Below are 22,860 nucleotides of genomic sequence, written 5' to 3'. Positions count from 1 at the left end.
CGGAGGTCGGCCAGGGAGTGATGGAGAGAAGCTGGCGCAGGACGGGGAAAGGAGCCGGGTTGGGAGAGGCCTTCTCCTCTCTGCTCCTGGGCAGGACAACCTCCTCCTCAAGCCCATGTCAACTTGCTGAGAGTGACAGGGAATGCCGGTCCCCACCTGGATGTCATTATGGGGGTTCCAGTCTGAATCGAAGATGATGACCGTGTCAGCAGTGGCCAAGTTGATGCCCAGGCCACCAGCTCGGGTGGACAGGAGGAAGCAGAACTGCTGGGCACCAGGAGCTAGGGGGCGAGAATTAGGAGGCCAAGTTCAGCCCTGGCTGCTAAGTGCTCTCACTACAAACCACTCTATCTAACTCTTGGCCTAAGCGTCAGCATCCCCTCACTGTACCCCATCCTGAGTACACCGCAGAAGCTTCTCAGACCTTCTATAACCAGGGACCAAGGAATTTCGCTCTCACCATTAAACCGATCAATGGCCTCCTGCCTAAGGGCGCCCGTGATGCCACCGTCGATGCGTTCATACTTGTAGCCTTCGTAGTCTAGGAAGTCCTCCAGAAGGTCTAACATTTTGGTCATCTGAAAAAGGGACAGCAGGAGTCCAGGAGACCAGCAGCAGCTTGGGCCTAGTTCGGACAACAACTCCCCAAGCCTTGGATATGAACATGCCCGCCCTGTCTCATGTTCCCTGTGCACCTGACTATCCGCAGCCCTCACGGCTCTATCTCAAAGTCCTTTAAGATCATTTCTTAGGAGGCACAGTTCTCTGAGACCCCTGAAAATGTGCCAGAGAAACCTGTAAATACTCTGAAAGTCACATCAAATGTGTGTGGCTTTCTCCAAAGCGGAGGTGTCCTTTCGTCTGAGCTCAAGACTCTGAGCTCCTGGCCAGCGCTCACTCCCAAGGCTGGCCACTGGTGCTAGCCTCTTCTTAGGAACAGGGGTCAGACCCAGGCAGGAGATAGCCAGGCCAGGCCTTTTTGCTTCATTTTTAAGACAGGACCTCACTGCGCGGAACGCACTCTGTGGACCAGGCTGGACTAAAGGCTGATCAAACCCAGCCCAGGCCTTTTTATTTTGATTTCGTCTGTTTTTCTAGTGCCAGGGATCTAATCCATAGCCTCGGGCAAGCTAGGGGAGTGCTCTACGCTGAGCCATCTTCAGCCATCCCCTCCCTCTCCATCCGAATACACGGTCTCTCTAGTTTAGACTGGCTCTGTCCTCAGCATCCCAAGTTCGGGATTAGAGGCAGATGCCACCTTGCCTGCCTGACTCAAGCTAGCTTATGGGCAAGACCTCACTCTTTCATAGCAGAGGAGCCACAGGAATGAGGACAGGGTCTGAGGCCCAGATGGCAACAGACAGAAGCGAGGAGAGAGGGAGGGCCACCTGTGAGAAGATGAGCACTCTGTGTCCCTGCTCCTTCAGCTTCCTCAGCATCTTCTGCAGCAGCAGCAGCTTCCCCGACGACTTGATGAGTGCCCCGCCCTCATAGGCCCCACTCGGGAGTTTCGGAGACTCCTGAAAAGAGGGGAGAGGAGGGTCAGGCATGCTCCTTACTCCTACAGTGCCTACAAAAGCCAAAACCTTAAATGCAGTTTCCACACTTTCCAGTTCCCACCCCCCCGGCCCCCCCGAGGTCCGAATCCGGCCCCGCCACCTGGCTCAGCTCCGGCCCACCCTCAGGAAGACCCTACCATAGCAGCCACAGGGAAGAGGTACGGGTGGTTGCAGCACTTCTTCAGATCCATCATGATGTTCAGCAGCGACACCTGGTTCCCGCCGCCTCGTGAATTCAAGGCCTCAAAGTTCCGAGTTAGGATGTACTTGTAGTATTTCCTAAAGAACAGGGTAGGATGCACAAGAGATACAGATAACCAAGAAACCGATTCTTTTTTTTCAAACAGAGTTTCTCTGTGTAACCCTGGCTAACCTGGACTCACTCTATAGACCAGGCTGGCCTCGAACTCAGAGATTCACCTGCCTCTGCTGGGATTATAGGTGTGGGACACCACTACCAGGAGGACCCACTTCTAATGTGGCGCTTGATCCCAGCTCCCCACAAACCCCACGCCCACGTCCAGACGGCCTGTCCCAGGCCTCACTTCTGCATCGGGCTCAGCTCCACTCGGACGATCAGCTCCGTCTTGGCTGGCATGTTCTTGAAGACGTCTGCCTTGAGTCTCCGCAGCATGTGCGGCCCCAGTAAGTCATGCAGCTTCTTAATCTGGTCCTCTTTGGATATGTCAGCAAACTCCTCCAGGAAGCCCTCCAAGTTGCTAACAGGCACAAAGAGATAAGAAATCAAACAAGGGGACAAGTTTTTGCCTCTGTCTTGGGCTCTATTTTCTATGTCAAATGAATCTTCCAGAACTCTGTGAGCTGCTTTCCCCCTGCCGACTGCCCTCCATGAGCCACTTACTTAAACCTCTCTGGAGTGAGGAAGTTGAGAAGGTGGAAGAGCTCCTCCAGGTTATTCTGCAGTGGGGTCCCCGTCAGCAACAACTTATGGTCTATCTTGTAGCCATTGAGGACCCTGAAAAACTATAGACAGGGGACAAGGACAGCAGGAGAAGGGTTTTCAGTGGCAAGCGGCTGACTCACCTCGGAGACTTCTCCCTGTTGCCAGGGCCTGAATTTCCATTTCCCTTAGGATCACAGACCCAGTCCCTAGCCCCTGCCCTCCTCCTGGGCCAGGAGCCTGACCTCCCAGGTTACAGCCCCGTACTAGTTCTGTTTTCGCTCCTTTGTTTAAGGAGCAAGGCCGGTGGGCAGCACAGCTTCCGTACCCACACTCGCCCTGGGGCCTCGCTCACCTTGGACTGGTTGTTCTTGAGGCGGTGAGCTTCATCCACCACGAGACATGCCCAGCGGATGGAGCCAAGCGCTGCCTGGTCAATGGTGATCAGCTCGTACGATGTCAGGAGGACATGGAACTTCACCTGTGCCTCTCTCTGCCAACATAAGCACTGCCCATTCATCTGCCCCCGACACACACCTCCGACACACCCTGCCCTTTATCAAGAACCAACCACGTGATTCCTCAGGAAGCCAGCCATCCTAACTTCACCCCCAAATAGGAACTAGGGATCACAGCCCTATTTCCACCCCTGAGACCAATAGACAGGGCTGCACATGCTCACGGGAACCCACTGCAGAGCACAGAGGCACAGAGGTCAGGAGAGGAACTCCTGGTTGGGACAAAGAAGTGACAGACCTGAGTTGTCTTAAGCACGAGACAGGGGACCTACCTTCATCTTGAAAGCTTTCTTCCCGCCTTTTATGGCATTATCCTCAAAAGAGAACTCGTTTTCTCGAATTATGGCCCGGCTGTCCTTGTCACCCGTGTAGGTGACCACGTAGAACTTGGGTGCCCACATCTGGAACTCCCGTTCCCAGTTGATGATGGTAGAGAGTGGAGCACTCACCAGGAAGGGACCCTTTGTGTGGCCCTGGGGGTCAAGGGTGGACTCCCGTTAGCCTGGCTCAAGGGTGGCCACCAGCCCGCCCTCCGCCCTCCGCCCTCCGCCCTCCGCCCTCCGCCCCCCGCCCCCCGCCCCCCGCCCCCCGCCCCCCGCCCCAGGCCCCCAGGCCCGGCACCGGCCTAGAAGCTCACAGACCTCCTTGTAGAGCGAGTAGAGGAAGACGATGGTCTGGATGGTCTTGCCCAGCCCCATCTCGTCGGCCAGAATGGTGTCGGTGCCTTGGGCCCATGAGAAGCGCAGCCAGTTCAGCCCTTCCAGCTGGTACATGTGCAGGGTGCCCCCGGTGGCCGTGATGAACCGCGGCTGCGTCTCGTATTTCACGGTGGGCTGTGGGGTTCGGACATGGCAGGGTTCACGGGCGAGCGGACAGTTCCCTGCCCCGCCCTGGCACGGGCATCAAGGTGAATTACAATTTTCTCAGCTATGGACTGAGCTGTGGTCTCGTCTTCTGCCTTCCCCACCTCGCCCTAAATCAACACCCCGCAGCACCACCAGGAAGGGCTGGCTGGAAGACGGCTGGGCTGCTGCGCCCACGGAACCCCCAGCTCCTGCTCAACAGTGGAGAAGAGCCGCTCAGGGGCCACGGCCAGCTTTAGGGAACTCGATCCCGGTGCTGGGAGGCAGGAGAGAACTTACATCATTGGTGGGTGAACTGGGGGGCCCGTCACCCTGTAATTCCTTCTTCTTCTTCTTGTACTTGCGAGGCTGTGCAGGGTCCTCACCCATAATTAGCTCACTGAGGAAGAGAGGGTATCTAAGTGAGACCTGGTCCTCAGGAGCCCTCCGCCTTTCCCACATTAATTCCAGGCCTGCCTCCCTCTGCCTACAACCTTCCCTCAAATTCTCATGTCTTCTTTCTCCAAAGCATTTTAAAGAAAAAAATCTAATTACAGTTACAGAAGACAGAAGTCAAAGCACTTGTGGAAATTGGTTCTCTCCCTCCATCCTACAGACCCAGGGAGTGAACGAAGGTTGCAGCTCTAGCAGCAAGTACCCACTCAGCTGGCTTGCGAGCTCTCCCCTCCGACTCCTGGGGTCCTCGAGAACCAATCCTTCTCTTCCAGGTATCCTCAGGTATCCTCTTACCCATTTCTCAGACCAGATCTCATTTCCCCCTTCTTACTTTCTTAGATTTAGTTTATTTTTGTGTGTCCGTGTGTTGTGGGGGGTAGGGTTGCTTGCCCTCACTGACCAGAGAGGGTATCTGTTCCCCTGGGCCTGTGAACCTCCAGACACGGGTGCTGGGAGCTGAGCACTGATACTCTACAAGAGCTCTCAGCTGCTGGGCCAACCCTCCAGGCTGGCCAGATCTTAGCACTCCTCTGCGTACCACCCTACCAAAGCCATCCAAAACCCAGCCAAGGCTGCCAGTGCCCACGGCTGGCTCTGTCTGAAACTGTATCTTCCTCTTGGTTTTCACGGTCCATGAGCTGGCCCCCTCACCGATGTCTCCAGTAGCTTTGCTTATGGTCTTCATATTCAGGGATGTTCATTTCATCCTCCTCCCACGTAGACTGGTCATAAGGCAAATCCTTCCATTTCACAAGATAGTGGTAATTCCCCTTCTTATCCATACTGTTGGGCAGGAGACCAAGAAGAGAAGAGAACTATGGATCACACACTGCAGGAAGTCCTGATAAATGAAGTGCCAACAAACAGCATCTATGGTCTCAGCCTTCTCAGGGTAGTATGCAGAGGCCAGCAACACTGCTGGAGAGCCCAGGGTCACACGCTCACCCAGACAGGACTTCTGGGTGTCTAATGAGGCGGCCAGGGCCAGAGGGACTAGAGCGGGCAGCAAGCAACCCAGCAAGTGTCCCGTGAGGCCCTCCCACTGTGGTGTAAAGGAGCTAGTGTGAAGCAGCAGTCAGCACTGCTCTGGAGACACATCTGGATGACCTGTTCCTCAGTTTCCCATAGCTGTTGTCAGGCCCCAAACCCATGTCTACGCTACCAGAGACTAAATGGTGCTGGACTAGCTTTCTCCCTGGTTTCTCAAGTCCCCTAGAAGAGGCAGGACCAGAACGGCTGGAGCTGCAGATTCAGCAAACCTTGCTGGTCATCTGGCCTGTCAGGGCCCTCGCCAGAGTTAGAGCGATGCCACAGTCCGGCCGGGCCTCCCCCAGGCCCTGGGCTTGCCTGTGGTTGATGATGCGGTGGACGGTCATCCACTCCGGCTTGATGCCGAAGCGGTAGTATTTCTCCTCCATCTCGGCGTAGTGCGGGTCCTTCACTTTGCGCTTATCGCTCTTCCCATCGTCCTCGCCAGAGCCGTAGTCCAGGGGTGGGGGCTCGTCCATGTCATTTTTCCGTTGGTAGTTGCGGTACATTACCAAGTGGAAGATTTCCAGCTGACGGGACAGAGAGGGGGAGAGAAGCGATAGCCTCCAGCGACAACACGGAGACGGACGCGCAGGTGAGGAGGGACAGTGGAGTGGAAGACGCAGGTACCTGAAGCTCCTTGGCCCAGGAGCAGTGCCAATAGGACAGGCCCACCCACTTGACGAAGAACTCTCGCTCGGATCTGCCCTGGAGAGGGCGAGGCGGCGGGGCGTCTGGGTTCCCGGCTGCCTGCTGCGGTGCAGGCGCTGCCACGGGCGGCTCCCCCCATCGCCAATGCAAGATCTTCTGAACGCGGCCCTTTAGCACAGGACACTTGGGGGGACAGATGGGAAGAAGAGGAGGGGCAAAGCGAGCCCGCGTTAGGGAGGACAGCGGTGCAAGACGGCGGCGGGGGCTGGCGGCGGGGCCCGGGCTGGCAGGCCCTTACCGTGCACCGAGGGCACAGCCACTCGCCGTTGGGGATGTCGGGCAGCGGGGGGTTCAGGCAGTGGATGTGGTAGGAGGAGATGCACGCGTCACAGCACAGCAGCTCCCCGCCGTCCTTGCACACTCGGCAGTACTCCATGTGGTCGTCCTCCTCCTCCTTCTCTCCCTCCTCCCCCTCCTCTTCGTACTCCTCCTCCTCTTCCTTGGCCTCCCACTGTACCCCCTCCTTCTCCTAGGAGGCCAAAGAGCAGACAGAGGTAGACAGAAGGAGACACGGAGAGACTGGAAAACGGAGCCCAAACCAAGATGCCCGAGCCCTGGGCGTGCACAGAAGTCGGGGGGGGGGGGGCTACCAGACAGGGTTCCCTGATCTTCCAAAGCTACTGACTTTGGGAACAAAGAGAGAAGGACTCCCTTAGGACTCTGGACTCCTGAGTACCGACTGCCGAGCAGCCAGAAGACCAGAAGAGAAAGCAAGACAGAGAGGTGGGAGTGAGGGCGCCAGGTACTCACGCAGTGAGGGCAGCTCCACCTGCCCTCAGGGGCCCGGTCCAGCTCCGGGTCCAGGCAGACGAGGTGGTAGGCTCGGGGGCAGGTGTCGCACAGGATGATCTCCCCGCCCTGCTGGCACACCTCGCAGTAGTCCTGGTGGTCTGTCTCGTAGCCGTCAACCTCCTCCTCCCCGGCCGCTGCAGGGCAGCCCAGGACTGTCACACCCGGTCACAGCAAGGCAAGAACAAGAAAGAGGGATTCAGGGGAAGACAGAGAGGAGGCTTGAACAGAGAGGTCAAAATCTGAAGTCAGAAGGACCACAGAAGAAGGTGGCGGCCAGAGAGGCTCGTCATAGGCGCATCCTCACCCTTCTTCTTCTTCCTTCCCGGCCGACCTCGCTTCACTTTCTTGGCACGGACAGGGCCATCAGGCCGGCCTGAGGCACTGTGGATGCTGCCGCTGTCCAGGTCTGACTCCTCGGCATCAGGTTCAGGGCCCTCGTCACTCTGAAACACGTACTGCCCACAGCCCCACTGCCATGAGGATGGCACATTTGACCTTCCGTCCCCGACCATAGTGCCCCACCTCCCCCGCTCCACCCACAGCTTTAGCCCTCAGCACCCCAGTGTTGAGCACACAGGACGGGGTGCTCACCGAGCCTGCCTTCTTCCTCTTGCCACCCAGCAGCCCCAACTTGATTTTCAGAGGTGCCATCTTCTTTCCTCGAAGCTTCTTGCGTCCATCGGGCACTCGGGGGCTCTTGTTCCGCCTCTTGTGGCCTGGACCTGAACGAGAGTAGGGAAGAGGGGAGAAAATCCATTGGCCATGACACACCCTGGCGGAGTAAGAGCCGTAGGGGAGTCTGTACTGTGACACAGGCGTGGCTGCACTTTCCCCTTCGTGGGAAGCGTTTCTCCCCAGCAACGGAGGCTGGAAAAGCCTGAGTTACGGAGCCGTGAAGCCATGCACTTTGGAAAGCAGGGGAACAGAGGTTGGGAGAAGAGGGTTCCTACCTTTGCCCTCTTTGGTTTTGGCTCTTCGGATGGGTGGGGGCTGGATTTCAGGAGCAGGGGGTGGTGGAAGGGCAGGGGGGGGTCCAGACGGTGCTATGGGGGTGGCTGAGGAGGCGGCAGCTGACACCTGCTCGGCCACAGCTGCCGCCGCTGCCGCCGCCGCGGCCGCCACAGCAGCTGCTGACCCTTTGAAGGGGTTGTTGGCGCTGAACTCTCTCCACTTGGCTCCCAGGATGGTCATCATCTTAGACATCGGGATCTTAGGGTTCTTCTTAGCGATTAGGGGCCTGAGAAGGCAGAGGTGGGAAAGTCAGACCCTTCACAGATGGGCTGGGAACCCTGCCATCTCCCCGTACAATCAAGTCTATGCTGACATATTTTTCCTGGCTGGGGAAAAATACGTCCTATTAAGACAAATATTAATTTACGTAATAACCTAAGTAAAAAGAAGTAAAAGGAAAACATCCTGTCAAGGAGCAGTCTCGCAATGGCTCAACTGGATTTTTGCATTTTACTAGATTCTATGGAACCTGAACAAAGCTTCCCTTAGGAGAGGCTGAAAGAGACAAACGTCACGTTTCCCTCTCGGGGCTATGCTAAGCTTCTCTACGGACATCCACAGCCCTCAGTGATGACAAGCACTCTCTGCTGCAGGGGAGGGAAGGCGTCACCAAGGGCAGGACGAGTCAGCACCCCGTGAGTGTGGCCACCAGCAGCCGAGGGCTCTGCAGCCAGCTACCCCCAAACCCGCTCAGGCTCCTGAAGGCATTATTTCTAGTTTACAGATGAGGAAACGACGCCAACAGAAAGAAGTGAGTGGCCCAAGGTGAAGCCAGGGCACGGAACTGCTGTGTTAAACCTCAGGGCGCTGTCATGAGCCTCAGCTTGAAGGGTTGTGAAGGCCTGAATGAAAAACCTTGGACAACAGTGTCACCCAGGTCTACTCCAGAGAAGTTACGAAGAGGAAAGGAAACTGTCAGAGCAGAAGACGGGATCCTTCTCAGCCTGTCTTCTCGTTCTGGAAAGTTCTCTACTGTAGTACTAGCCTCACGACCTCTGCCCCCACAACCTGAGGGAAAGACTTCGCTGAGGTTGCCAGATCCCAGCCCAGGAGCAGACTGAAATTATGTGTACAATTATCCGTGTACTTGCTGTGAATTTCTGTAGGAAGCATTTTCTTAGATTTTCCACAGATCCAGAGAGGCCCAGGCCACAGCCCAACAGGAAGTCTATGAAAGGATTCCCAGTTCCACCGTACCTCATGAACTGACTGAAGGCTTTGTAATTCGTAAGTGTGTGATAGTCCTCCTCAGAGAACACGTGTTCCACATCCTCCAGGCCCCAGGTCAGAAGCAGGGTTGCCGATGACTTCTGTTCCACCTGCTGAGTGGGGCAGTGCGAAAAGGTGAGGCTTTGGGGAGCCTCTCCCCCAGGCATCCTTCAGCACCTCACTCGGCATCACCGATTTCCCGCTCCCCGCTGCAGCCCAGTCCCCAGGCCTCACATACACACACACACACACACACACACACACACACACGGCCTTTATCTCCCCCCACCCCGTCCACCTTTGGGGTGACGCCTCACTTCCGGCTCACCTTCTGTCCCCCATCTCCTTCCCCCCTTTTCCTCCTCTTTGTTTTTTTCTCTTTTTTCTCTCGGTGCTTCCGTCTCCGTTTCCGACCTGGTCCAGTTCCATATTCGCTGCCTCCACTCTCTGACTTTTCCCGGTATTCATCTCGCTCGGAGCCAAATTCCTCTTCACTGTCCTAAGGAAGAGAAACAAAAATAACATTCATTCATTCTTAACACGTGCCAAGAACTGTTCTTAGCTCGGAACATATCTCTTTACACTAGCCTATGAAACAGCAATTGATCTATATTTATTCACTTTTTTTAATAGAGAAAATTGAGACACAGGGAGTTAGATAAACTTCTGGGGAGGACAGAGACTTAGGCTCTGAATCATGCAACCTGCCTCCGAGACTGGTTTTCTTTCCCTTCTGTACTGGGAACTAAACTCAGGGCCCAAACACGTGAGGCAAGCTCTCCAGCACTGAGCTACACCCTTGGCAGGACAGTGTGCGCCTGGCCGCTTCTCTCCATGGCACAGCAAGTTACGGTGACAGCTGGACTCTTTACTAGGTTGCAGAAAGCAAGGCCCGGGTCCAAGAGAAGAGAAAAGAGAGGCCTGAGAGGGGAGCCAGGCCTCCCCAGGTGACCCGGACCATAGGAAATGGAGTATCTGGGAAGGGGCCCCTGAGCCTCGGCACAGGTCAGGGAACCCCAGCACTCACGAGCTTCCTGCGCTTCCGAGGCTTTCCTGGCTTGTTTTCCTTTTGCTTCTTGGGTCCTTGCTTTCTCTTCTTCACACCCAATGCTGAAGGCAGCAGCCGAATGGCATCCTTATCTTTGGAGAGAAGAGCACAGGAAAGCCTGACTTGGAGCGTCCCAATCTCTGAGGCCCTTCGGCCGGCCCCTTCTTACCCCCTCGGTCAAACTCTCTAGGAACCCAGGCAGTTAACGCCTCTACAATTTGCCGCCTTTGAACGGATGCAAACAGAGTGTTTCTAGTATTCTGGGATCCTCTGGTTCTGGAGGGGAGGTCAAGGGTCAGAAAGGAAGAGTAGCCAAGCCACTCCCTTTTCCCCCTCCTACTAACAAGGGACCAGACTCTAGGCCACCAGCTCAGACTGTGGCAGGTCCTTTCAGTGCTCGCCAGGGCTCCTCCTGCCTTCCCCCTCACTCTGCCAGCTGGCAGCTTGCCCAGGAGCCGGGGAAGCCATGCCCAGCTGCTGGCCTGGCCTGACCCCAGCACTTGGAGCAGGGAGACACAAGCTGGCAGCTCCCTAAGCCAGATGCTGAGAAGGGAGAGCCAAAGGTGGCCACCTGGGTCCTCACACTAACACCCTAGGGCCCTGACATGCTTTTTGCCAAGAGGGAGGCCTCTGTTTACATTTTCTTAGATAATCACACCAACACAGCGCTGGAGCAAGAGAAATCCTCAGCTAGTCATCCTACCCTCTTGCCCACGGGACCAGTATCTGCTTCCAACACATCCTAACTCGGCAAGCGGAAGTCTACCCAGTTCCTTAAACACGCCTCCTCCCAGAGGGCTAGAGTGCGGCTGCCTCTAAATCTACTCTCGGAGGCTGGGCCCTCTAGCCCACCCATGGCCCTACCTTCACCTGGCATGCTGACCCATCTATACACCCAGGCATGGCAGGGCCACAAGCACGGACATAATCCCAGACGGCACACCTGACATGTGCGGTCTCACATTCATTCACACACACCCACACTGCGCGAACGCCCGCCTGTACCTGCTCCAGCACAGCTATGTCCCTGGCTCTCTCCACAGACGGCTCTGTGAGAGGGCCCAGAGCAGGCCCTTTCCTCCGATCCCACCACCCCCTTCTCCCTGACCGCTGCCAGTCTGCTCAAGTTTGGGGACCAGAGCGGTTTCCCACAATTAAGCCCTGGTGCCACACAGAAACAGACCCTGGTTTACCTACCACCCCCACCAACCACTAGACTAACCAGCCAGACCTGTCTTGTCCAAACAGAATCAGCTACAGCCAGAGGGGAAAGCCAGGGCTCGGCCCCGCCTCTTGCTCTAGGACACAATCTTCCCTCCCAAAACAGCCAGGGAAAATTTAGCCACAATTAACACCCCAGGCCAGGGTTTCCTATCTGATGCTACCTTTCCTTCTCCCTCCAGTCCCGCGTCCCTGGGAGCAAAGAAGGCCGCTCTAGGATGGGATGCGGCCAGGCAAAGGGGCTGAGCGCCCGGAGGCAGTGTGTGAAAAACGAGCCAGGGCTGTAGTGGGACGCCAGCCGTCATGCCCAGCAGCTGGCTCCCCTTAACTCTAGGGGCTTGGGTTAACGCGAACATGGAAACGGGGCAAGCGGCAAGGGCAGGCCAGCGACGCCAACTGGCTAAGGATCAGGGAAGTGGCCCGCCCCGGTCACCCTGGGTGTGTGGGTCGAGGGAGCCCGTGAACTCCACTTCCCGCCCGGCCCGGCAGGAGGTCCCCAACTTCAGGCCGACGTCGGTGGCCAGCGGAGGGGAAGAATGGCGAGGAGAGGCAAGGGAGGGTAATAAAGCAGAGCCGAGCCCAACCTCTGCCTCGGCAGCCTCTCAATGCTGGCCGCGGGCCCAGACTCTCCCACTGCGCGGCTCAGATCTCGGGAAGGTGGGGAGGGCGAGGGCGGAGCCTGGCGCGAGCCTTCCCCGCCCCCCTCCGCTAATCTCGCCATCAATCTCTCACACTTATATTTATTTTTTTTCTTCTAAAATTCCCCTCCCTCCCCCACAGCGAACCTCCATAATAGGCCCTCCGCACATGCGTACTGGACGCGGAGGGTGGGTTTGTGTTTTCAGACCTTTGCGGAGAAACTGCCAGAATCTTCCGCGCCACCCACCACCCCCTCCCCATCCCCACCCCGCCCCCCCGAGGAATCACGTCTATAGATTATGTTATATTATTTCTCCGGGCTCGCCGGGAGGGGGAGGGGAGAGCGGAGGTTTTCCTGCGGCCTCCGCTCCCTTCCCCCACCGACGCGCGCGCTATTATTTTAACTGTTTAACAATGCGAGGGAGACCGGCTGGGGGGGTGGAAGGGATAAAAATTGGTCTCGGGGAAGAACGTAAAACAAAATGGTGAGGATCAAAGCAGCGGCGCCGGAAAACAATGGCAGCCCGTCACGGCGCGGACGCGCACTCCCGGGGAGCGGGCGGGCTGGGGCGCCCAGGGGGACGGAGGGCGCTGCAAACAGTCCCCAAACTTTCCCTCAGAGCCGTCCGGGGGACGCGGGCCGCTCCGACCCGGGGGCAGGCGCGGAGGCGTGAACTGACGCCCCGGGGGTCCCGACGGCGGGGCCCCACCAGGCCCCTCCTCGGCCCCGGCGCTCACCTGCCCGGCCCGGCCCCCGCCGCGGGCGGCCTGCGACCCCGCGGGGACAACTTCCCGCTCAACTTCCCCGCTCGGGTGCACCCGGCGGGGCGTGGGGGGCTTCACCCCGCGCGCGCCACACCCCCCGCCGTCCCCACAGGGCGCCCGGCCGCCCCGCTCGGCCTGACAGTGGCGCGAACGCCGCGTCCAAGTTCGCCGGGGCCGACGCGGCCCCCGGGGGCGGACGGCGCCGCGCTCCCAGGGTGGCCGAGCGGCCGGGCGCGTGCGGGCCGTCACCTGGGGCGGCCGCGCCGCCCGGACGCTGACAGGGAGCGGAGGCCACGTGAGGGCCGCCCCGGGCCGCCGGGGTCACGGGGGCGGGCGGGCGGGGGCTGCCCTTGACACAAAAGAGCCCCGGGGCGGCCGGCGCGAGGGCGGGGCGGCCGCGCGCTCTCCGGTCCCCTCCCCGGAGGGACTCCGGAGTGACCCGGGGTCTCCGCGGCCGGCGGGGGCGGAGGGGGGGCGGGGCGCGGTGGCCACCTGCCCCCGGCCGCCACCCACGCGACCGACCCCTGGCCGGTCCCCGCTCCGCTCCCCCACCCCGCCTGCCCCGCGCGCCTCCGGTTCGACCCCACCGGGCCGGGCCCGCGGGGACCTCGCGCGGCCGCCCCTCCCCCACGAGCCCCTCCCCCCACGCCGCCGGCCGGTCGCCGGGGTCTCCGCGGTCCTCCCCCCCCCACCCCGGCTCCCGCGCGGCCGTTTCCTGCCTGACTGACCCCCCTCCCCGCCGAGGGTGAAAAAAACCACCACCAACCGCCGCCTCTCCTCCCCCGAAAGCCGCGACCGAGTGGCCCGGCCGCGCGGCTCGCTGGCGGCGCTCTCCGCCCGGGCGGCGGCGGCGGGGGAGGGGCGCGGCGGGGGAGGGGAGGAGGCCCGGCCCCGAGCCGCTGCCGCCGCCGCCCGGGGCCCGCGGGGACCGGCCCGGCGCCCGGGACGGCCGAACGGCGCGCGGCTCCGCTCGGGGCCCGGACGGACGCTTACCTGGCGGGGGCGGCGGCGGCAGCGGCGGCGGCGGCGGCGGCGGCGGCGGGAAGAGGTGGCAGCCGGGGGGGCTGGGGCGGTCGCGGCCCCGGTCGTGGCCCGGCCCGCGCCCGAGTCCTCCCTCCTCGTCGTCCTCCTCGTCGTCCTCCTCGGCCGCCTCCACCTCCTCCTCCTCCTCCTCCTCGTCGCCCTCTTCTTCCTCCTCTTCTTCCTCCTCCGACACCACCATCTCCTCCTCCTCCTCCTCCTCGTCCCTCAGAGGGGAAGCCATCCTGTGGCTCTGGCCCCCCCACCACCCCCCCACCCACCGCCCGCCCGCCTCCCCCACCGCTACCACCACCACCTCCTCCTCCTCCTCCTCCTCGGCGGCGGCGGCCTCCTCCTCCTCCTCCCCCAGCCCCCCAAACCCCCGGGCCACCCCCCTCCAGAACACCCACCCCCGGGGCCGGCGTCTGAGGAGGGGGGCCGCACCACCCCCGAAAATGTTCTTGGAAAAATTTAAGGACTTTCCCCCCCCTTCTCTCTTTCCTCCCAAGAGAACAAGGAAGGGAGATCGTTTTAAAAAAAAAAAAATTATATATATGTATATAAAAGTTTTCGACTCTCTCTACCCCCCTCGGTTGCTTTAAATATATTTAAATTCTGAGGGGGGCGCTCAGAAATATTTCTCAGAGCTGAGGCACTAAGATGGCCGCCTTGAAATTATTTTTAAAACAACCCCCCCTCCAGCACCGCCACCCCCTCTGTAAGGAAGGAGAGAGGGGGGTAAAGTCCCCTTTTAAAACAAAATGGCTGGCTTAATATTTCATTTTTCATGCACCCCCTTCTCCCTGTTACATCTCCTCTCCTAGCTTCTCAGAAACCCACTAATTTCTCCCTCTTTTCATAACTGATTAGTGTACAGATTAATACATTTTCCTTGTGTATTGAGAGAGAGAGTGTGTGTGTATGTGTGTGTGTGTTGGGGGGCATGAAGGATTTCTGCATAAAACAAAAATGGCTGCTGTGACTTAACTCCCCCCCTTATAAAAATATTTGGGGGGGCATTAATCAGTACTCATGCTCAGTCTGACATCAGCATAAATTGTTAAAGGTTAACTAGTTAGATACTAGTCCAGCTAGACTGAATTTTTCTTTTCTTTACTAGTCTTGTTCCTGCCCCCACCTTCCTTCTCTAAAGAAAAGCTTTTTTTTTTTTTTTTCTGAATACTTCAGAAGGGAGTGGTTTGATGTGAAGGGTTTTTTTTTTCCTTCAGGCATTGAAAAGGAAAAAGATGAAATATATGTTTATATATAACTGTACATACCTCATTGAAGTCAAAATGCATTTAATTGTGTACATATCTTTTAAATAAGAAACGGTACTGGATTTTTTTTCTTCTTTCTTAAAAAAAGTGACAGAAATCCTAGTGACTTTAGGGGAGAGATATGAATAGATACGATGATTGAGTTTTTTCAAAGGAGTCCATGTTTGATTCTCTCCTTCACCCAGCCTTTGCAGTAGTTTGTAATTGTTGTAAATTTTATCTCTACTCTTTCCCCCTTTCCTTCCCCCAGTCGCTTGCTTGTAAAAGCATCTGACTTGAGAAATAAATTTGGGGGTAAAATAGGACAGATTTTTAGAATAAAAAGAAGAGAGTCAGATGTGAAGATTGTGAAATTCTTTTTTTCTCCCGTTTCAGTGTCTTCCTCGGTGATCTTCAACACTGCTAAAGTGGAAGAAACTGAGGCCCCGGAGTGAGCAAGGACAGAGGCGGCATCACTGGGGCCTTCTCGTTCAACTGACTGACCCATGACGTCCAGCTGAATCCCAGCGTTTTTCTCAGAGTTGTACCAGATGAGCAGTTGACAGGAAGTCCAGAAGTAAGTTTTCCTAAAGAGGCTTACCAGAGCCGGCTCAGCTAGAGTGAAACTTGCCAAGAAGCAGAGGAGGAAGGGGCTAGCCAGTCCCACCTTTGTTTTTTGTTCTTTGCTCTTTTTTTCCTCTAGTTTTTTCCCATTCTTTTGATCTGGCTTTGTTGCTTCCCATCCATGGCCTAGGGAAACCATTTCTCTTCTGCCCCCTCAGCTTGGCCGAGTTCACAAGGACCCTGAGGGGAAGGTGAGCTACAACCAGCAAAGTACCAGTGACAAAGGAATACTCCACCCATTTTTGTTTACAGTGCTAAAATGTTTCTCACTGATGTTCTGTTTGCTGCCCCTCACTACCACTTTATTGAACATTGGTTTCTGTCTTTTTTTTTTTAATGTGGAATGATCTTGTCTGTGCTCCACGTTGTTTCCTTCTGTCCTTCAACCTAATGACTAAAGGTGTCCCCCCTTCCTGTGTATGGGTGCCTCTGTGTGTGCTTTACCCCTCAGAGGCTGCCTTCTTAGGGCGCCATCATCTCTAAGTGACTTTCCACCTCTGCCTTCTGTTTACTTCTCCCTTCCTGTGTGAAGGCTCCCCCTCTTCCTGGCCCGATGATGCGTGTGCATCACCCTAACACAGAGAAGGCCGTCTCTGCTTGTGTGTGGGCCACGCTGCGCAGCGCGTGGCGGCGGTGTCGGGCCCTCACCAGTGCCAGGCACCTCTGCCCGCCACGTGTCATCATCCGCAGCTGCAGGTGTCTCCCTGTGCAGGCCCATGCCCCTGTCTCTGCCAGAGGACCCGAGAGCCTGCCCAGCTCGCTCTCCCTGTCCATCACCCCCCACCCCACGCCCCAGCCTGTCAGCACTTGCCCCTGCTCTTTTGGCTTCCTAGTGCCCTCGTGCCTCCTGGCTGCTGCCGGCCCCTCTACCTGCGTGGTTCTGTTGTGATGCCCGCTGCCCGTCTGCCCCTCCCTTGCTGGCTGGCAGCTTCCTTCTCTCCCTGGTTGTCTGTCTGCTTCTCTGGCTGTTTGCCCACCACTCTCTCTCTCTCGCCATCTGTCTCCCCGCCTGCCTGTCTCTGTCACTTTTAAAGCCCGAAGCTCTTGGTTTGTCTACCTTCCAGGACGTGCCACCGTTCCCTAGAACAGTTGCCTCTCCTCTTGACCTTCTCCCATTTCTGCTCCCATGTGTCTCTGCTAAGTTCATCATTTTCCTTTGCCTCCTGTCAGCTGTGTCGTCCTGCCCGTCTGTCTTGTCTTCTGCTCTCTCACTGCTCAGTGTTTGTGTCTTTTCACTGTACTTATCAGCTTTTCCCCTTGGCTTCCACGGGTAGTGCCGACAGCGCAGAGGGGAAGCTCCTCTCCCAGGCCTTTCTGAGGCCCCCTCTCCTTACAGTAGCGTCTGCATCTGTGCCATGCTCCTCACCCACCTTCTCTCACGTTTGCAGCCGTTTTAATTACCCTCTTTCTCCCTTGCTGCCTTCACAGGCAGTCTGCCTGCCACAGTCTTTTTGCTGGTTTCCTACTCTGTTTCCCTGGCTTTTTGCTGTCTGCTTAGCAGGTTCTGGCTGTCCACATCTCTGCTTGCTTTTCTTTCTTCTTGTTTGTTCTAAGTATTTTTTCCTCAGTCAACTTTCAAATAGACATAAACATGCTATGAAACTCTGAAAGTATGAATCCTAGGTCTAGAGAGACCGCCCAGTAATTAAGAGCATTGGGTGCTCTCTCAGAGCATTGGTTCCTAGTGCTGAAATGGTCGCTGACAACTGTCGGTAACTCCAGGTCCAGGGACTACAACGCCCTCTTCTGGTGTCTTTAGGTACTGCATGATGTACAGACTGGTATTCATATAAAGCAGAGTAGGGGCTGGAGGGATGGCTCAGCAATCAAGAGCACTTGTTGCTCTTGCAAACGACTGGGATTTGGTCGCCAGCACCCACATGGTAGCTCACACCCACCCTTCTGTAACTCCAGTCCCACGCTGACCACCAAGAGCCCATGTGCACATACATACATGTGGCAGAAACGTAAGATAAATACATGCTTTTTTTTTCTTTTTTTCTTTTCTTTTTATTTTTCTTTTTTTTCTTGAGACAGGGTTTCTCTGTGTAGCTTGGCTGTCCTGGAACTCACTCTGTAGACCAGGCTGGCCTCGAACTCAGAGCTCCCCCTGCCTCCGCCTCCTAAGAGCTGGGATCAAAGGTGTGCGCCACCGTGCCCGTGCCCGGCTAAATAAATGCCTTTTAAAAATAAGACTTAATGAATTAAAAAAAAAAAAGGCTTCCATGTATCTCCTTACTTCCTCTCTATCCTAGTCCCTGCTGATTGGCTGCCCCCTGCCCTTCTATCCACCTGGCCTGGATCCCTCCACCATCCCACCTGTCTGTTGGAGTCTCCCTCGCTGCCTGCAATGATGCAGGGCCAGCGCTCGGTAAATTGTGAGGCACTGTTTGTGTAACACATTGCTTTGTCTTCTTACCTGTTTCTTCTATTAGCGCCTGCTTCATTCTCTCTTCCCTTTCTCTCTGTGTGTGTCTTGGAGACGCTGCCTCCTTCCCGAGGCTGTGTTTCTCTTTCCTTGCCAGCCTGTGGTGCTGCCCTCAGGCCGCTCAGTTCTCGTCTCCCTCTGTGCATACAGGCTCCTCTGTATTTCCTTCGCCTACTTCTTCCCTCTGTCCTTGGGCCTTTTATCTGTATGTCTCACTGTCTCTAGATGCCAGTCCCATTACTCATTTCAATGTGCGCATCTACTCTTCCTATGTTCCCTAAGAAAGCTTGCAATCCCTTGTAACTAATTGGCTATTACTTCTTGCTTTTATTTAGAAGAGTGTTCAGGTAAGAACAAGGAATATACAGACATTCAGTTATCAAATACAAACTAGAATTAATGGACCTCCCCAGTGTAAAATAAAGAACAAGGAAATGCATTGAGGAGATTCCTAAGCCAAAATAAGATCATTTAAAGCAAGCTCAAGAACTGTATCTAAAACAATAGTTAAAAACCCTTCTGATTATAAAAAGTTATAAACTATTTTGCTAGAAAAAAGGCAGGCACTCTGAAGGACAAAGAAGATCCAGCCCTGTGCAAACCAGCCCAGCTTCATCATAAATCTCCATGTGCTGGGCTAGGGAGATAGCCAGGTAGAAAGCTGCTTTCCACACAGGCAGGGTGTGAGTTCAGTCTGCGGTGCCCGAGGTGCTTGTGAGAGACCCGCCTGCCTCAGAACACAGGCAGACGGGAAACCTCAACCTCTGGCCTCCACGTAGACTAACACACGTAATAGAGTCACTTTTTAAAATTTAAGCCAGTAAATAATATTAAAATGAACCTTTATCCATCATTCTGCTTATTAAATAAAACGTTACTGACCTTTGCTGATCTTTAGACCACACGTAGGGGCGGGAGAGTAGCGTGGTGGGCCACTCACTGCTCTCGCTGAGGGACCTGGGCTCAGCTCGGAGCACTCACACACCAGCTTGCAGCTGCTGCTGCAGCTCCAGGATCTCTGGCATCTGCTGCTTGCCTCCACGCTCCTTGCATGCAAGTGGTGCCCACACATTGATGCAAACATACATTCATGCAAACATACATTCATACAAACATACAAGTAAAAAAATTAAATCGAAAAACCTACTGTGGCTCTTACTGTTTTACACATCCATCCTTTACCTCCACCAAAATTTTGTGCTTAAAATTTTCTTGTTTTATAGCGAGAGAGATGGCTCAGTGGTCAAGAGCACTGTCTGTTCTTCCAGAGGACCTGAGTTCAATTCCCAGCACCCACATGGTGGCTCACAACCATCTGTAACGCCAGTTCCCAGGGACCTAGCACCCTCTTTGGCTTCTGTGGACACCAGGCACACACATATGGCACACAGACATACATTCAGACAAAACACCATACATACAAATAATTTTTAAAACTAAAAAGCAATTTTTCCTTCCTATCTGTAACTTTCTGAAAACATTTAGAGTGTGTGTGTGTGTGTGTGTGTGTGTGTGTGTGTGTGTGTGCACACATCCGTGCCCATGTCATCCACCCATGCTCCCCTCGGGCCCCAGCGCGTATATGGAAACAAGAAGACAACTTGCAGGAGTTGACTCTTCCCTTCCACCATGAGCCGTCCTGGGATTGAACTTAGCTCATCGGGCTTGGCCTAAAGCCCCTCTATCTACTGAGCCATCTAAACAGCCCACAGAATCTTCTGAATTCTTAAAAAGGTAATCTGTAGAAAACTCCGAAAGCATCCAGCGTTCATGTAGCACTCATCTAGACTCCCCCGTCGGCTGATGCTCTGTACATGGGGTGCTGGCTGGTTTCATGCCGGCTTGACACGGGCTGCTGTCACTGGGAAAGAGCAAACCTCCGCTGAGAAAAGGCCCACACCACAGTGAATCGACGTGTGGCTGAGCTCACTGGGGCAGTGCCACCCCTGGCTGCGGGTCCTAGGTGTTAGAAGAAAGCAGAGCCTGGCAGTGGTGGTGCACACCTTTAGTCCCAGCACTCAGGAGGCAGAGGCAGGAGGATCTCTGTGAGTTCCAGGTTGGCCTGATCTATAGAGCGAGTTCCAGGATAGTCAGGGCTACACAAAGAAACCCTGTCTGGGAAAACCAAAACTAAATAAATAAAAGAAAAAAGAAAGCAGGCTATAAGTAAGGAGCAAGCCAGTAAGAGCCATGTGGACATCAGCTCCTGCCTCCAGTTCCTGCCCTCGCTTCCCTTGGTGATGGTCTGTGATAGGAGCTGTGAGCTGAAACAAGCCCTTTCCTGCTCAGATTCCCATGGTATTTCTATCGAGGCAGGAGACGATGGGCGGATCACTGTGATGCAGTCTTAAGTGAACAAATAGAGAATTCTGCCTGTAATAGGACTTCAGCCTCGTAGCAGTAAACTAGTACAAGGAGATAATTTAAATGTTAGTAATGATTTTCATGGAAACAGGCATTTTTGTTTGTTTTCTATTTGTTTATACTTCTCTCCCTAGAATTTTCTCTGGAGTACATACTCTATGATGAAAAATAAAACTAAGGTGAGAGAGAGATTGCCTGGTCATGAGGTGTGGTAGCCTGGAATGGGCAGTAAGCCTGGAGTGGGCCGCCACTCCACCAGAGTGCTGCCCTCAACACCAGGACGGACGGACGGACGGACAGACGGACGGACGGATGATGTGTCCGAGGGAAGTTTCTGTATGTGTGCAGAGCCCGGAGTGAGCCCGGGGCCCCCTGTGCTAGCCAGCCACTCTGCAGAGTCGGGAGTGAGCCCGGCCCCCTGTGCTAGCCAGCGACTATACAGCTACAACACACCCTAGGGGAAGATAATTTTAGATGAGGGTCGTTTCATCCCCCAGCTTGCACTGAGGTCCTGTGCTCCTCCAAGGCTCCTGCTGTCCTAGATTCCCAATGTCCCCACTTGGAGGTTAGTTCTTGTCGGCCAGCAAGAGGGCTTCGTGGGAGCCTGCAGCCGTCTCTAAAGGCTCCCGAGGCGGGCTCCTCACTGCTGCTGCAGCTGCAGGGGCTTTGCCACCCTCCGCGTTCTTCCATGGCCAACGACATGCACGTGTGCACACAATATAGACATAAATAATAAAAAATTAACATTAAAATTATTTAAAGACAACCGGGAAAGTATACCATACCCGACAAACCAGTATTTATTTTAAGATTTTTTGTTCTCTGTGTATGAACATTTTCTTTGTGTGTGTGGAAGTATGTCTGGTGCCCAGGGAGGCCAGAACAAGGCACTGGATCCCCTGGAACTGGAGTTCCAATTTTAAGCTGCAGTGTGGGTGCTGAAAACTGAACCTAGGCCCTCTTCAAAGTCAGCAAATGCCTGAGTTATAGTCTTTAATAGAGCTTAGAGATAGCAGAAACTAGTTATTTTAAATAGAGAGTTTATATTTTATTACTTGAGAAGTAGAGACAGGCCAGCCTAGTCTACATCGTGTGATTCTCACTTAAAAAAGGGGGGGGGGGCAGTGGTGGCGCATGCTTTAATCCCAGCACTCGGGAGGCAGAGGCAGGCAGACCGAATTGAAGGCCACTCTGATCTACAAAGTGAGTTCCAGGACAACCAAGGCCACACAGAGAACCCCTGACTGGGATAACAGACAACAAAAAAGAGAGAAGAAAAGACTGCCCAGGAAATAAAATTACAAAGGCTGTGGTAAGGGCCAGAGAAGCACGATGCAGCGACTTCAAAGAAGGCAGCTCAAGGCAGAACCGGCTCAGCAGCGCTCGCGCTGTGGACAGGGTCACAGCTTGTTGGGCCAACAGCTGGTTCCACAGTCCTTCCTGCAGCGTCAGGAGGGAGTCGGGTGAGCGGCAAGGGCAGAGTTAGGGAAGAGCGAGCTGAAGCTTAGGCAAGCGTTCAGGCAAGCTTCCTGCCTCAGCCTCCTAACAGCCACGCCTGGCTGCCGTTCCTTCCCTTTCCTTTTTGCCTGCCTGCCTTCTCTGATAGGGTCTCACTACATAAGCCCTGATAGGCAGGCCTTGAACTCACAGAGCTCCATCTGTCTCTGCCTCCACGCCCCGCTGTTTTCCTGGCTAAAAGACCTCAGCCAGCATCGGGATGGCTCAGTAGGTAGAGACGCTGTCAGGCTGATGACACACGAGGTAGGAGAAAACCAGTGCCCTGCAAATACTTGCTGTGGCGTGCTCCCTGCCACACAGATAAATAGAAACCTAATTTTAAAAATCAAAGATCTCAGAGAAAGCCATAACAAGATTTCTAGAAAAATACAAGAATAAGTTCTGCAGATAGGAAATAGCGTTCATCCATACTGAGTTGCACTTTCTGCCCTGGTGCTTTCCTAGGTAAGCACGCACGCCTTCCGGTACAGCAGTGACCCTCACAGTCGCCATGCTACAGATAAGGAAACTGAGGTGGAAGGAAGCTTGGCCAAGGTCAGAGGGATTTAGAGGGATATGGCAGGCATTGGTATTTAGCAGGCGTTTAGCTGGCCAGATTCATGGGCCTGAAGACAAGAAGCTGGGTGATAGTTGACTCTAGAACAGGAATACCACTATTAAAACCACAGGAAGGAAGTTAAGGGAGCTTCAGGATGGGTAATGCGTTTGTTTTCAGATGTGCTTAGCATGCTATGACAGACATCTTTCTCCTCTGCTTGTCTGTGAGCTGTGGGACGCTTGCTGTCCTTGGAGGCCCAGCAAAGAAGCCCTCCCTTGCTGTGTGAAAGCTTTGCCTAGTCTCCCGACACTCAGTGCTGTCTTCCAGCCGAGCCCCTCCCTTTGCTTTCCATGAAGGAGCTGCTGTCCTAAGAGGAAGGCAGAAGCACAAAATTGCCACCTCCCTCTC

General features: G+C 55.2%; 1 protein-coding gene and 1 long non-coding RNA gene across 10 annotated transcripts in view; one reads left to right on the top strand and one right to left on the bottom strand.

Moving 5' to 3' along the window:
- Chd3 (chromodomain helicase DNA binding protein 3) overlaps positions 1 to 13,980 on the bottom strand; it is a 24,099-nt gene extending 10,119 nt beyond the window's left edge. For 3 of the 8 annotated variants that reach the window (XM_021648198.2, XM_021648203.2, XM_021648202.2), the window contains exons 1-22: positions 13,695 to 13,980; positions 10,056 to 10,168; positions 9,357 to 9,527; positions 9,017 to 9,141; positions 7,759 to 8,045; positions 7,400 to 7,530; positions 7,113 to 7,278; positions 6,767 to 6,960; positions 6,255 to 6,485; positions 5,936 to 6,139; positions 5,624 to 5,835; positions 4,928 to 5,059; positions 4,121 to 4,220; positions 3,620 to 3,811; positions 3,251 to 3,451; positions 2,816 to 2,953; positions 2,422 to 2,543; positions 2,105 to 2,278; positions 1,697 to 1,838; positions 1,389 to 1,520; positions 461 to 578; positions 157 to 281 (exon numbers count right to left, since the gene is read on the bottom strand). In XM_021648198.2, the coding sequence (XP_021503873.1) occupies positions 157 to 281; positions 461 to 578; positions 1,389 to 1,520; positions 1,697 to 1,838; positions 2,105 to 2,278; positions 2,422 to 2,543; positions 2,816 to 2,953; positions 3,251 to 3,451; positions 3,620 to 3,811; positions 4,121 to 4,220; positions 4,928 to 5,059; positions 5,624 to 5,835; positions 5,936 to 6,139; positions 6,255 to 6,485; positions 6,767 to 6,960; positions 7,113 to 7,278; positions 7,400 to 7,530; positions 7,759 to 8,045; positions 9,017 to 9,141; positions 9,357 to 9,527; positions 10,056 to 10,168; positions 13,695 to 13,965 (3,681 nt within the window). In that variant the 5' untranslated portion in view covers positions 13,966 to 13,980. The remainder of the gene's footprint in view (positions 1 to 156; positions 282 to 460; positions 579 to 1,388; positions 1,521 to 1,696; positions 1,839 to 2,104; positions 2,279 to 2,421; positions 2,544 to 2,815; positions 2,954 to 3,250; positions 3,452 to 3,619; positions 3,812 to 4,120; positions 4,221 to 4,927; positions 5,060 to 5,623; positions 5,836 to 5,935; positions 6,140 to 6,254; positions 6,486 to 6,766; positions 6,961 to 7,112; positions 7,279 to 7,399; positions 7,531 to 7,758; positions 8,046 to 9,016; positions 9,142 to 9,356; positions 9,528 to 10,055; positions 10,169 to 13,694) is intronic. The other 5 variants (XM_021648201.2, XM_021648204.2, XM_021648205.2 and 2 more) reach the window with 2 other exon arrangements.
- On the top strand, positions 12,680 to 22,860 carry LOC132646441 (uncharacterized). Of its 2 annotated transcripts, none has more exons than XR_009584737.1 (3): positions 12,680 to 12,996; positions 15,377 to 15,557; positions 15,763 to 22,860. It is a non-coding gene; the product is annotated as an uncharacterized LOC132646441 (long non-coding RNA). The 2 variants fall into 2 exon arrangements; XR_009584738.1 differs by lacking the exon at positions 12,680 to 12,996 and adding an exon at positions 13,624 to 13,749.

The sequence above is a fragment of the Meriones unguiculatus genome, chromosome 11 (assembly GCF_030254825.1).
Source record: "Meriones unguiculatus strain TT.TT164.6M chromosome 11, Bangor_MerUng_6.1, whole genome shotgun sequence".
Classification (NCBI taxonomy): Eukaryota; Metazoa; Chordata; class Mammalia; order Rodentia; family Muridae; genus Meriones; species Meriones unguiculatus.
The sequence above is the reverse complement of the archived record's forward strand: the minus strand, read 5'-3'. Positions and strand labels throughout refer to the sequence as shown.